At 45.9% G+C, this 15451-nt stretch overlaps 1 protein-coding gene across 2 annotated transcripts in view; it reads right to left on the bottom strand.

The window, feature by feature from the left end:
- The window catches only part of LOC140389405 (uncharacterized), a 110976-nt gene that overhangs the window by 36830 nt on the left and 58695 nt on the right, over positions 1 to 15451 (bottom strand). Inside the window, exons 3-4 of one of the 2 annotated variants that reach the window (XM_072473550.1) lie at positions 10259 to 10342; positions 8320 to 8442 (exon numbers count right to left, since the gene is read on the bottom strand). The exons of the other annotated variant lie outside the window; for it this stretch is intronic. Of the exons in view, the coding sequence (XP_072329651.1) occupies positions 8326 to 8442; positions 10259 to 10342 (201 nt within the window). The 3' untranslated portion in view covers positions 8320 to 8325. Of the gene's footprint in view, positions 1 to 8319; positions 8443 to 10258; positions 10343 to 15451 lie in introns of those variants that run through there. 2 annotated transcript variants of the gene reach the window in all.

Genomic DNA, 15451 nt, shown 5'->3' with positions numbered 1-15451 from the left:
TGTTAACAGCACATCATCTAAATATAGTGCCACACACAGCACCCCTCGCAGGAACATTGCACAGGCGGAGGACGCTCCGAAAGGCAGCTGCATATAATCGTATAGGTCCCTGTGCATATTGACGGTAAGCCGGATACTTGCGGGAAGCAGGATCTAAATGTGTGGCTCATATTGAGCTTCATGAACGAAAGCCCTTCTGCAAGCTTTGTGTAGAGATCCTCTCTGCAGGGCATGGGGTAGGGGTCCAACCGTGAAGTCGTGTTTACTGTCAAATTGTAATTCCCGCATAAACGGACCATTTTGTCCGCCATCATTACTTGTGCCACCAGTGCTGCTCAATCAGTGAACCTTACAGGCTAAAAGGCTGGGGCTGTGGCCTTTTTCCACAATAAGCGGGAGGCCCAAGGATTAAAAGTGCAGCCTCACTAAGGATACAAGCACATCAAAAGTCTGCTGCTGAGTATGTTGGGCTCCGTATCACTCCAAACGAGTGCGCGCCACAGGCACTTGAGCAATATCACTACCTGGCGGTCGTTCTCTTCAATATTGTTGGCCCAGAAAAGGAACTCATTCACTGTGTACTCATTACAATCCTCCTTCTGGCATCAGACTCATCCAAACTTCCGAAAAGAGGCATGATGAAATAAAATCTCCAACCTGTATCTGAGATTGGGATGTGGCTCAGCAGCGTTGATAGCTAGCCAGTTTTTATCCTTGTCGCCAGTTTTATAAGGTCACAAAGAATCCACACTGAGTTCATTGAAACAAAAGCTTACTTAATTTTACAAGCACTATTACCTATCGCTCCCTTCTGGTTCCTCACTCATCAGTGCCTTGCTGGCTGACTCGATTTATACATAGCCAGACATTGTTAGAAGTCTCCCAGCTCCTTTAATGAGGGAGCTCGTATTCTGCAGTGTCCATGGGGTTGTTAATCATTTCCACCCCGTAAGACCCATGTGGGTTATTTTACTCTTGGTCGGAGTATCTAAAATCATGGACAGAAGTGGTTTAAGGAGGACACTTACTCCACTGCCTTCTCAAAAGCAATTATAGATGGGCAATAAAATGTAGGTCTTGCCAGCAGTAGCTACATCTGTGAAAGATATTTAACACCAGGTTAAAGTCCAACAGGTTTGTTTCGATGTCACTAGCTTTCGGAGCGCTGCTCCTTCCTCAAATCTGTTGGACTTTAACCTGGTGTTGTAAGACTTCTTACTGTGCTCACCCCAGTCCAACGCCGGCATCTCCACATCAAAGATATTTAAAACATTTACATCTGCTTCTTCCTTGGTAATCGGATGTTGACATTTAGGATGAACGCTGTTGTCAGGTGGAGGTGTCATGTCCGGATCTCCCAATAGTGAACCAACAGCTTTGGGAGAGGTTGTCTTTTGAAAAAGCACAGACATAGCTGAAAGCCGACACCTTTTACAATCCTTACCATACAATCCTTACCATGCAAACTTGAGGGATTGCCGATTGAACGGCAATCGCATTTCATGATTTTGGCATCAGCCAACGGAGAATCCCCTCCCGCGCAGTTAGTGCTGGGGCAAGACTGATACAGAACTATGTATCCTTGGCCAGTATTGATTGTGTTCAATGATACTCTAATGGTACAATATTGGGTCATGAATTAAGACCGGCTCAATTGTGACACTGAGTGAATAAACATGAAATGAAGCCCAGTGGAGATTCAGGGTAAGTAATCTACTTCATGTTACCTACCTCTATTTTAAAACCTATTCAACCACTTTGTGTCTCCCCGTTCTGATATGAAATCTCTTTGACAATGAATGCCGTGATGTGGAGATGCCGGAGTTGGACTGGGGTGAGCACAGTAAGAAGTCTTCATTCACCTGAGGAAGGAGCAGTGCTCCGAAAGCTAGTGATTTGAAACAAACCTGTTGGAGTTTAACCTGGTGTTGTAAGACTTCTTACAATGAATGCCGTAACACAGATGAACAATTGGATGTGCTCCAGTCTGCACACTTGTACATCACCTTCACTGTGACTCAGTTCTGAAAACTTATTTGAGATGGATTAATTTCTGGAAGATTTCTGCTCTGCCTACTTCTCCTGAACCTGCCAGAGGGCCACACACTTCCCATTCTTCTCAATTTGCTGTTTTCCTGGGGTGCCCAGTGGGAAAATTCACCATGGGGAATGCTCAACCTCCCTATGACCTACTGTGATGACTGCCAGTCCTTGAGTTCAATATCGAGCAACTGGAGACTTTTCCTGCAGAGGAGAAGGATCCTGGAATTCTCGCTTGGCACAGGAATTCCAGGCAACCTGTTGCACTTGATCCAAATGTTGTGCATTCTAAATCCCAGCAGATCCAAAAATTATTCTGATTATTTACATCTTTACTGCAGAACCTTGGTTTGTGTTACTTACTATTTCTTCATAATTTTACCTAATTCCAAGCAACTCTGGATTTACTTTTTACAATGGAGCAAGCATGACATCTAATGGCAGATTTGATACAATGTGGAAGCCTGATTAGTGAAAGGTCAATTAAGTATTCTGTCTCTCCGGTTAATTAGATTGAACTAAGGTTATTGTTTTAAACACTCCGGGGTGTGAAATTGACATTTACCGCTGATGAGGAAAGGGGTAAGAATGTTATTTTCATAAGATCACGAAGGAGTCCACACCAAGTTGTTCAAATAAATTTAGGGATGAATTCTCCGCCGGCAGGATTCTCCGTTCCACTGGCAGTGCCTGCCCTGCCCGTGGGTTTCCCGGTGGCGTGGGGTGGCCACAATGGGAAATCCTATTGGCCGGCTGCGGGAACGAAGAATCCGGCACGGTGCCGAGGAACGCGAGGCTGGGGAGGCAGTAAATTCACTCCTTAGTTTATTTACAATAGCTATTGTATACATCACAATGTTGGTCCATGGGTCTGTCTTGCCAATGCCAACTGCCTGGCTTTATATACCAGACAACTATACATTGTTTAGAGGTCCCCTTCCCCTTAACGGGGGAGCTCATATTCTGCAAGATTCACAAGGAAGTTTATTGTTTCCACCCCCATCAGACACTTGTGCGTTGAAGCATGTTTCAGTTATACAGCTCTTTGAAACCACACCTCAAACATTGGGTGCAGTTTGGGCTCCTTTTAAGGAAGGATGGAAATGCATTGCTGGCCGTTCAGGCGAGGACAGCTAGAGCAATACTTGGATGAGCATGTCGTCTCAGGAGATCAGGTTGAACATCTTGGCTGTTGTGAGTCTGACCCGCTACAGTTGCTATCGAGGTCAGAGAATTTAGCCCTCAGCCATATCTCCCATTCATTGCAACACAGTCGTGAACCCTGCAGTCGTGAACACAGCCCAGTCCATCACACGAACCTGCCTCCCATCCATTGACTCCACCTACACCTCCCGCTGCCTGGGGAAAGCAGGCAGCATAATTAAAGACACCTCCCACCCGGCTTACTCACTCTTCCAACTTCTTCCATTGGGCAGGAGATACAAAAGTCTGAGAACACGCACGAACATCACCAAAGTCTGAGAACATGCACAAACAGACTCAAAACTCCTAAACGACCCTCTTATGGACTGACCTCATTATCACTACACCCATTTATGCCTCACCCATGCTGGTGTTTATGTAGTTACATTGTGTACCTTGTGTTGTCCGATTATATATTTTCTTATTTCCTTTTCTTTTCTTGTACTTAATGATCTGTTGAGCTGCTCGCAGAAAAATACTTTTCACTGTACCTCTCTACACGTGACAATAAACAAAATCCAATATGACCGGAGAATCCCGCTGCTGTAACCGGATGGAGAATCCGGACCCTTGTATCCAGAAGAGTGAGGGATGGCTTGATTGAAACGTATAAGATCAAATACAAGCAAATCAACTATGATCTTGTTGAATGGCTGAGCTGGCTCAAGGGGCTGAATGGTCTACTTCAGCTCCTATTTCGTATGTTGATGAGTTTCAAGAGCAGAGTGGTGCAAGTTAAATCAGCTTGTGGTCTGCCTGCTACCTACTGGCCTACCACTATTCCTACCAATCTTTACAAGTGGAATGAGTAGCAACGGCAGTCAGCACACCAGTGGCCAATTGAGTCCCTAAATCCTCAACCCATGGGCGGAATTCTCTAATCTCACCCATGGTGGGACTCACTGCAAGCGTGAACAGAGAATTTGGCATTCCAGATTCAGCCAATGTCTTCTTTAGGGTTTCAACGTGCTTCCGCTGTGTTTGAGCCAGCTTCAGACATTTTCCTGGGCCAAGTGCCCAGTCAAGGCTTCCTTCCTGGCAGCAAGCAAGTGGTGGGTGTCCTTCCTTAAGGGCCCTTTAGAGTTCATCGACTGGTACCTTCACAAGCTGCTGGTTCCCCTCCCCCGATGGCCTGCCAATCTCTCTACCATATTTCCCAACTCTGGCACCTGCTTGCTTTGCCCCAGCAAGAAGCACAAACTCTCATCAAGTTCTAAAATCCTGATCTAGAGCCACACGCCTCTTTCTGGCACAAAGAACTGAAGAGCGACAAGTCTCTGGGAGCTCGCTGAGGCAAGACTGCCTCTTTCTGAGAGATAGATCTTCCCGCCTCTGGTCATTAATCATCAAATGTATGCTGGCCGTTGTTGTTTACTGGACGGGCTCCTTGTTGACTGTCTGTTGTGGGGATAGGGAGATGAGTGTGGAGGGTGCGGAGGGGGGCGGTAGTGCAGAATACCATTAAATCAAACCCAATGTCTGAATCTCTGTTGTGAAATTGTTTCCCCCAGGGTTTGAGGTGCAGGAAGGGGAACATTTTTTCTTAATTTTAATTATAATACAATTCACCAAATCAATTAAATGATTGATTAAACAGTTATAATCATTTGCAGTTCAATATATCATAATGAGGTTACTTTCCCCTGCAAACAGTCTGTAACCACTTCTTCTCGAGAGCTATTACGGATGGGCAATAAAAACTCTGGAGTGTCCCAGTGAAGCTCACATCCATGAAAAAGTAAAAAATACATTTACATGCCTTCAACACCATAATCCCAGCCAAGCTCATATCAAAGCTCCAAAACCTAGGACTTGGCTCCCATTTCTGCAACTGGATCCTCGATTTTCTGACCAACAGACCACAATCAGTAAGAATGAACAACAACACCTCCTCCACAATAGTCCTCAACACCGGCGCCCCGCAAGGCTGCGTACTTAGCCCGCTACTCTACTCCCTGTACATACACGACTGCGTGGCAAAACTTGGTTCCAACTCCATCGACAAGTTTGCTGACGATACGACCATAGTGGGACGGATCTCGAATAACGACGAGTCTGAATACAGGAGGGAGATAGAGAACCTAGTGGAGTGGTGTAGCGACAACAATCTCTCCCTCAATGCCAGCAAAACTAAAGAGCTGGTCATTGACTTCAGGAAGCAAAGTACCGTACTCACCCCTGTCAGCATCAACGGGGCTGAGGTGGGGATGGTGAGCAGTTTCAAATTCCTAGGGGTACACATCTCCAAATAAATCTGTCCTGGTTTACCCACGTTGCCGCTACCACCAAGGAAGCACAACAGCATCTATACTTCCTCAGGAAACTAAGGAAATTTGGCATGTCCACATTAACCCTTACCAACTTTTACAGATGCACCATAGAAAGCATCCGATCTGGCTGCATCACAGCCTGGTATGGCAGCTGCTCGGTCCAGGACCGCAAGAAACTTCAGAGAGTCGTGAACACCGCCCAGACCATCACAAGAACCTGCCTCCCATCCATTGACTCCATCTACACCTCCCGCTGCCTGGGGAAAGCGGGCAGCATAATCAAAGATCCCTCCCACCCGGCTTACTCACTCTTCCAACTTCTTCCATCGGGCAGGAGATACAAAAGTCTGAGAACACGCACGAACAGACTCAAAATCAGCTGCTTCCCCACTGTCACCAGACTCCTAAATGATCCTCTTATGGACTGACCTCATTAACACTACACCCTGTATGCTTCATTCGATGCCAGTGCTTATGTAGTTACATTGTGTACCTTGTGTTGCCCTATTGTGTATTTTCTTTTATTCCCTTTTCTTCTCATGTACTTAATGATCTGTTGAGCTGCTCGCAGAAAAATATTTTTCACTGTACCTCGGTACACGTGTCACGAAACAAATTCAATCTAATCCAATCAAATCCTCCTTCCACAATCTGATTCTGATTTTCAGGAGGAGCGCTGCTGCCAGATGAATGTGGGGTGTCAGGAGGGTTTTTTCTTAATTTTAATTATAATACAATTCATCAAATCAATTAAACATTGATTAAACAGTTATAATCATTTGCAGTTCAATAAATTATAATGAGGTTACTTTCCCCTGCAAACAGTCTGTAACCACTTCTTCTCGAGGGCTATTACGGATGGGCAATAAAAACTCAGGAGTGTCCCAGTGAAGCTCACATCCATGAAAGAGTAAAAAATACATTTACATTTTGTCCTTCCACCTCAATCAGATTCTGATTTTCAGGATGAGCGCTGCTGCCAGATGAATGTGGGGTGGCACAAGGGTTTGCCTGTTGGAAACACACAGTCACAGATGAAAGCATACATGTGAACAATCCTTACCATGCAAACTGAGGGAATGGCTATTTCTGGTTCTCATATAAAGAATGTACAGGAAGTTGTGGAGTACGACAGATACAGCAATGTGAATGTAAAAACATAAACTTTAACATGTTTAAAGTATCCAATTATTTTCCGTTTCTAATTTAAGGAGCAATTTAGCACAACCAATTCACCTACCCCGCAAATCTTTTGGGGTTGTGGGGGTGAGACTCACGCAGACACGGGGAGAATGTGCAAACTCCACATGGACAGTGACCCGGGGCCTGGGTCGAACCACTGCCACTGTACTGCCAAGAACATAAACAATAGGAGCGGGAGTCGGCCATTCGGACCTTACAAATCAAAGTTTCCACCTCGCTACAGTGGATCCATGTAAAACTGTCATTTGCATAGATTTCAATATCATCAGCGGGTTGCATACAGTTATGTTGCACCATTCCATGATGCTCTGCACCTCTTAGGTGGCAGTCACGTGGGTGCGAATTGCTGAAAATATTCACAAGTGGGGCCTGGGCGCCATGGCTGCTGAGGGGAAGCAAAAAGGGAAGAAAACTTTCCAAAACACTCCAAAATTGTGAGGCTTTCTGGGGCGGGAGCTGGATGCTCGGGCTGGGGCAGTAGCCGGGAATGACTTCCCAAGTTTGTGGAGTGGGGATGTCCCTCGAAATTGGGGTGGTCAGGCTCAGACCCCCATTGCTGCACTGTGATTTAAATGCTACTTACAGGTCCCTGGCTGTTTACTCTGCTGACCACTCAGTGTCCTGTAAGGATAAGGTTCCCCACGGTAGGCTATTGCAGAAAATACGGAGGCATGGGATTCAGGGTGATTTAGCAGTTTGGATCAGAAATTGGCTAGCTGGAAGAAGACAAAGGGTGGTGGCTGATGGGAAATGTTCAGCCTGGAGTCCAGTCACTAGTGGTGTACCACAAGGATCTGTTTTGGGGCCACTGCTGTTTGGCATTTTTATAAATGACCTGGAGGAGGGCGTAGAAGGATGGCTGAGTAAATTTGCAGATGACACTAAAGTCGGTGGAGTTGTGGACCTTGCGGAAGGATGTTACAAGTTACAGGGGGACATAAATAAACTGCAGAGCTGGGCTGAGAGGTGGCAAATGGAGTTTAATGCAAAAAAGTGTGAGGTGATTCATTTTGGAAGGAATAACAGGAAGACCGAGTACTGGGCTTACGGGAAGATTCTTGGCAGTGTGGATGAGCAGCGAGATCTCGATGTCCATGTACATAGATCCCTGAAAGCTGCCACCCATGTTGAGAGGTTCATTCTGGCCCAAAGAACCGAAGAGCGGCAAGACTCTGGGAGCTCGCTGAGGCAAGACTGCCTCTTTCTGAGAGATAGATCTTCCCGCCTCTGGTCATTAATCATCAAACGTATGCTGGCCATTGTTGTTTTACTGGGCGGGCTCCTTACTGACTGTCTGTTGTGGGGATAGGGAGATGAGTGCGGAGGGGGGCGGTAGTGCAGAATCCCATTAAATCAAACCCAATGTCTCAATATCTGTTGTAAAATTGTTTCCCCCAGAGTTTGAGGTGCAGGAAGGGGAACATTTTTTCTTAATTTTAATTATAATACAAAACACCAAATCAATTAAATGATTGAGTAAACAGTTATAATCATTTGCAGTTCAATAAATTATAATGAGGTTACTTTCCCCTGCAAACAGTCTGTAACCACTTCTTCTCGAGGGCTATTACGGATGGGCAATAAAAACTCAGGAGTGTCCCAGTGAAGCTCACATCCATGAAAGAGTAAAAAATACATTTACATTTTGTCCTTCCACCTCAATCAGATTCTGATTTTCAGGATGAGCGCTGCTGCCAGATGAATGTGGGGTGTCAGGAGGGTTTTCCTGTTGGAAACACACAGTCACAGATGAAAGCATACATTTGAACAATCCTTACCATGCAAACTGAGGGAATGGCTATTTCTGGTTCTCATATAAAGAATGTACAGGAAGTTGTGGAGTACGACAGATACAGCAATGTGAATGTAAAAACATAAACTTTAAAATGTTTAAAGTATCCAATTATTTTCCGTTTCTAATTTAAGGAGCAATTTAGCACAACCAATTCACCTACCCCGCAAATCTTTTTGGGTTGTGGGGGTGAGACCCACGCAGACATGGGGAGAATGTGCAAACTCCACATGGACAGTGACCCGGGGCCTGGGTCGAACCACTGCCACTGTACTGCCAAGAACATAAACAATAGGAGCGGGAGTCGGCCATTCGGACCTTACAAATCAAAGTTTCCACCTCGCTCCAGTGGATCCATGTAAAACTGTCATTTGCATAGATTTCAATATCATCAGCGGGTTGCATACAGTTATGTTGCACCATTCCATGATGCTCTGCACCTCTTAGGTGGCAGTCACGTGGGTGCGAATTGCTGAAAATATTCACAAGTGGGGCCTGGGCGCCATGGCTGCTGAGGGAAGCAAAAAGGGAAGAAAACTTTCCAAAACACTCCAAAATTGTGAGGCTTTCTGGGGCGGGATGTGGATACTCGGGCTGGGGCAGTAGCCGGGAATGACTTCCCAAGTTTGTGGAGTGGGGATGTCCCTCGAAATAGGGGTGTCAGGCTCAGACCCCCATTGCTGCACTGTGATTTAAATGCTACTTACAGGTCCCTGGCTGTTTACTCTGCTGACCACTCAGTGTCCTGTAAGGATAAGGTTCCCCACGGTAGGCTATTGCAGAAAATACGGAGGCATGGGATTCAGGGTGATTTAGCAGTTTGGATCAGAAATTGGCTAGCTGGGAAGACAAAGCGTGGTGGCTGATGGGAAATGTTCAGCCTGGAGTCCAGTCACTAGTGGTGTACCACAAGGATCTGTTTTGGGGCCACTGCTGTTTGGCATTTTTATAAATGACCTGGAGGAGGGCGTAGAAGGATGGCTGAGTAAATTTGCAGATGACACTAAAGTCGGTGGAGTTGTGGACCTTGCGGAAGGATGTTACAAGTTACAGGGGGACATAAATAAGCTGCAGAGCTGGGCTGAGAGGTGGCAAATGGAGTTTAATGCAAAAAAGTGTGAGGTGATTCATTTTGGAAGGAATAAACTGGGCTTACGGGAAGATTCTTGGCAGTGTGGATGAGCAGCGAGATCTCGATGTCCATGTACATAGATCCCTGAAAGTTGCCACCCATGTTGAGAGGTTCATTCTGGCCCAAAGAACCGAAGAGCGACAAGCCTCTGGGAGCTCGCTGAGGCAAGACTGCCTCTTTCTGAGAGATAGATCTTCCCGCCTCTGGTCATTAATCATCAAGCGTATGCTGGCCATTGTTGTTTTACTGGGCGGGCTCCTTACTGACTGTCTGTTGTGGGGATAGGGAGATGAGTGCGGAGGGGGGCGGTAGTGCAGAATCCCATTAAATCAAACCCAATGTCTCAATATCTGTTGTAAAATTGTTTCCCCCAGAGTTTGAGGTGCAGGAAGGGGAACATTTTTTCTTAATTTTAATTATAATACAATACACCAAATCAATTAAATGATTGAGTAAACAGTTATAATCATTTGCAGTTCAATAAATTATAATGAGGTCACTTTCCCCTGCAAACAGTCTGTAACCACTTCTTCTCGAGGGCTATTACGGATGGGCAATAAAAACTCAGGAGTGTCCCAGTGAAGCTCACATCCATGAAAGAGTAAAAAATACATTTACATTTTGTCCTTCCACCTCAATCAGATTCTGATTTTCAGGATGAGCGCTGCTGCCAGATGAATGTGGGGTGTCAGGAGGGTTTTCCTGTTGGAAACACACAGTCACAGATGAAAGCATACATTTGAACAATCCTTACCATGCAAACTGAGGGAATGGCTATTTCTGGTTCTCATATAAAGAATGTACAGGAAGTTGTGGAGTACGACAGATACAGCAATGTGAATGTAAAAACATAAACTTTAACATGTTTAAAGTATCCAATTATTTTCCGTTTCTAATTTAAGGAGCAATTTAGCACAACCAATTCACCTACCCCGCAAATCTTTTTGGGTTGTGGGGGTGAGACCCACGCAGACATGGGGAGAATGTGCAAACTCCACATGGACAGTGACCCGGGGCCTGGATCGAACCACTGCCACTATACTGCCAAGAACATAAACAATAGGAGCGGGAGTCGGCCATTCGGACCTTACAAATCAAAGTTTCCACCTCGCTACAGTGGATCCATGTAAAACTGTCATTTGCATAGATTTCAATATCATCAGCGGGTTGCATACAGTTATGTTGCACCATTCCATGATGCTCTGCACCTCTTAGGTGGCAGTCACGTGGGTGCGAATTGCTGCAAATATTCACAAGTGGGGCCTGGGCGCCATGGCTGCTGAGGGGAAGCAAAAAGGGAAGAAAACTTTCCAAAACACTCCAAAATTGTGAGGCTTTCTGGGGCGGGATGTGAATACTCGGGCTGGGGCAGTAGCCGGGAATGACTTCCCAAGTTTGTGGAGTGGGGATGTCCCTCGAAATAGGGGTGTCAGGCTCAGACCCCCATTGCTGCACTGTGATTTAAATGCTACTTACAGGTCCCTGGCTGTTTACTCTGCTGACCACTCAGTGTCCTGTAAGGATAAGGTTCCCCACAGTAGGCTATTGCAGAAAATACGGAGGCATGGGATTCAGGGTGATTTAGCAGTTTGGATCAGAAATTGGCTAGCTGGAAGAAGACAAAGGGTGGTGGCTGATGGGAAATGTTCAGCCTGGAGTCCAGTCACTAGTGGTGTACCACAAGGATCTGTTTTGGGGCCACTGCTGTTTGGCATTTTTATAAATGACCTGGAGGAGGGCGTAGAAGGATGGCTGAGTAAATTTGCAGATGACACTAAAGTCGGTGGAGTTGTGGACCGTGCGGAAGGATGTTACAAGTTACAGGGGGACATAATAAGCTGCAGAGCTGGGCTGAGAGGTGGCAAATGGAGTTTAATGCAAAAATGTGTGAGGTGATTCATTTTGGAAGGAATAACAGGAAGACCGAGTACTGGGCTAATGGGAAGATTCTTGGCAGTGTGGATGAGCAGCGAGATCTCGATGTCCATGTACATAGATCCCTGAAAGTTGCCACCCATGTTGAGAGGTTCATTCTGGCCCAAAGAACTGAAGAGCGACAAGCCTCTGGGAGCTCGCTGAGGCAAGACTGCCTCTTTCTGAGAGATAGATCTTCCCGCCTCTGGTCATTAATCATCAAACGTATGCTGGCCATTGTTCTTTTACTGGGCGGGCTCCTTACTGACTGTCTGTTGTGGGGATAGGGAGATGAGTGCGGAGGGGGGCGGAGGTGCAGAATCCCATTAAATCAAACCCAATGTCTCAATATCTGTTGTAAAATTGTTTCCCCCAGGGTTTGAGGTGCAGGAAGGGGAACATTTTTACTTAATTTTAATTATAGTACAATACACCAAATCAATTAAATGATTGAGTAAACAGTGATAATCATTTGCAGTTAATAAATTATAATGAGGTTACTTTCCCCTGCAAACAGTCAGTAACCACTTCTTCTCGAGGGCTATTACCGATGGGCAATAAAAACTCTGGAGTGTCCCAGTGAAGCTCACATCCATTAAACAGAGTAAAAACTACATTTACATTTTGTCCTTCCACCTCAATCTGACACTGATTTTCAGGATGAGCGCTGCTGCCAGATGAATGTGGGGTGGCACGAGGGTTTGCCTGTTGGAAACACACAGTCACAGATGAAAGCATACATTTGAACAATCCTTACCATGCAAGCTGAGGGATTGGCTATTTCTGGTTCTCATATAAAGAATGTACAGGAAGTTGTGGAGTACGACAGATACAGCAATGTGAATGTAAAAACATAAACTTTAAAATGTTTAAAGTATCCAATTATTTTCCGTTTCTAATTTAAGGAGCAATTTAGCACAACCAATTCACCTACCCCACAAATCTTTTTGGGTTGTGGGGGTGAGGTCCACGCAGACACGGGGAGAATGTGCAAACTCCACATGGACAGTGACCCGGGGCCTGGATCGAACCACTGCCACTGTACCGCCAAGAACATAAACAATAGGAGCGGGAGTCGGCCATTCGGACCTTACAAATCAAAGCTTCCACCTCGCTCTAGTGGATCCATGTAAAACTGTCATTTGCATAGATTTCAATATCATCAGCGGGTTACATACAGTTATGTTGCACCATTCCATGATGCTCTGCTCCTCTTAGGTGGCAGTCACGTGGGTGCGAATTGCTGAAAATATTCACAAGTGGGGCCTGGGCGCCATGGCTGCCGAGGGGAAGCAAAAAGGGAAGAAAACTTTCAAAAACACTCCAAAATTGTGAGGCTTTCTGGGGCGGGAGGTGGATGCTCGGGCTGGGGCAGTAGCCAGGAATGACTTCCCAAGTTTGTGGAGTGGGGATGTCCCTCGAAATTGGGGTGGTCAGGCTCAGACCCCCATTGCTGTACTGTGATTTAAATGCTACTTACAGGTCCCTGGCTGTTTACTCTGCTGACCACTCAGTGTCCTGTAAGGATAAGGTTCCCCACGGTAGGCTATTGCAGAAAATACGGAGGCATGGGATTCAGGGTGATTTAGCAGTTTGGATCAGAAATTGGCTAGCTGGAAGAAGACAAAGGGTGGTGGCTGATGGGAAATGTTCAGCCTGGAGTCCAGTCACTAGTGGTGTACCACAAGGATCTGTTTTGGGGCCACTGCTGTTTGGCATTTTTATAAATGACCTGGAGGAGGGCGTAGAAGGATGGCTGAGTAAATTTGCAGATGACACTAAAGTCGGTGGAATTATGGACCGTGCGGAAGGATGTTACAAGTTACAGGGGGACATAAATAAGCTGTTGAGCTGGGCTGTGAGGTGGCAAATGGAGTTTAATGCAGAAAAGTGTGAGGTGATTCATTTTGGAAGGAATAACAGGAAGACCGAGTGCTGGGCTAATGGTAAGATTCTTGGCAGTGTGGATGAGCAGAGGGATCTCGGTGTCCATGTACATAGATCCCTGAAAGTTGCCACCCAGGTAGAGAGGGTTGTTAAGAAGGCGTACGGTAGAGGGATTGAGTTTCGGAGTTATGAGGTCATGTTGCAGCTGTACAAAACTCTGGTGCGGCCGCACTTGGAGTGTTGCGTATTATTCTGGTCGCATTATAGGAAGGATGTGGAAGCATTGGAAAGGGTACAGAGGAGATTTACCAGGATGTTGCCTGGTATGGAGGGAAGATCTTATGAGGGAAGGCTGAGGGACTTGAGGCTGTTTTCGTTAGAGAGAAGAAGGTTGAGAGGTGACTTAATTGAGGCATAGAGGATTAGATAGAGTGGACAGTGAGAGCCTTTTTCCTCAGATGGTGATGTCCAGCACGAGGGAACATAGCTTTAAATTGAGGGGAGATAGATATAGGACAGATGCCAGAGGTAGGTTCTTTACTCGGAGAGTAGTAAGGGTGTGGTATGCCCTGCCTGCAACAGTAATGGACTTGCCAACATTAGGGGCATTTAAATGGTCATTGGATAAACATATGGATGCTGAGGGAATAGTGTAGATGGGCTTTAGAGTAGATGGGCCAAAGGGCCTGCACTGCGCTGTAATGTTCTATGTTCTATGTATATGGTCAGAGAGCCTCTGATCATGTGGAAACCTGTCTGGGCCCCACTCTGGAAACCTCAGCCCCCAGCTGACCCATCATTGGACTGGGTGTGGCCAAACTCAATCAGTGTCCCACCAGGTGCTGTCACTCCTCAGTGCACTCCTCAGAAGCACAGCCCCACTGCAGGGAAACCGGGGAATAGCAGAGCTCAACCCAAACAAAGGACACATGCACCGTGGCACACTTCCCCTCTCCGGGCAGAGGCCTCACATAAGAACATAAGAACTAGGAGCAGGAGTAGGCCATCTGGCCCCTCGAGCCTGCTCCGCCATTCAATGAGATCATGGCTGATCTTTTGTGGACTCAGCTCCACTTTCCGGCCCGAACACCATAACCCTTAATCCCTTTATTCTTCAAAAAACTATCTATCTTTATCTTAAAAACATTTCATGAAGGAGCCTCTACTGCTTCACTGGGCAAGGAATTCCATAGATTCACAATCCTTTGGGTGCAGAAGTTCCTCCTAAACTCAGTCCTAAATCTACTTCCCCTTATTTTGAGGCTATGCCCCCTAGTTCTGCTTTCACCCGCCAATGGAAACAACCTGCCCGCATCTATCCTATCTATTCCCTTCATAATTTTATGTTTCTATAAGATCGCCCCCCCCCCCCTCATCCTTCTAAATTCTAATGGGTACAGTCCCAGTCAACTCAACTGCTCCTCATAATCCAACCCCTTCAGCTCTGGGATTAACCTAGTGAATCTCCTGCACACCCTCCAGTGCCAGTACGTCCTTTCACAAGTAAGGAAACCAAAACTGAACACAATACTCCAGGTGTGGCCTCACTAATACTTTATACAATTGCAGCCTAACCTCCCTCGTCTTAAACTCCATCCCTCTAGCAATGAAGGACAAAATTCCATTCGCCTTCTTAATCACCTGTTGCACCTGTAACCAACTTTTTGCGACTCATGCACTAGCACACCCAGTTCTTTCTGCACAGCAGCATGTTTTAATATTTTATCATTTAAATAATAATCCCTTTTGCTGTTATTCCTACCAAAATGGATAACCTTACATTTGTCAACATTGTATTTCATCTGCCAGACCCTAGCCCATTCATTTAGCCTATCCAAATCCCTCTGCAGACTTCCAGTATCCTCAGCACTTTTTGCTTTACCACTCATCTTAGTGTCATCTGCAAACTTGGACACATTGCCCTTGGTCCCCAACTCCAAATTATCTATGTAAATTGTGAATAACTGTGGGCCCAACACTGATCCCTGAGGGACACCACTAGCTACTGAT

This window comes from Scyliorhinus torazame, chromosome 14 (assembly GCF_047496885.1).
Source record: "Scyliorhinus torazame isolate Kashiwa2021f chromosome 14, sScyTor2.1, whole genome shotgun sequence".
Lineage (NCBI taxonomy): Eukaryota > Metazoa > Chordata > Chondrichthyes > Carcharhiniformes > Scyliorhinidae > Scyliorhinus > Scyliorhinus torazame.
Note: the sequence above shows the minus strand (reverse complement) of the source record. Positions and strands in the feature narration are given on the sequence as shown.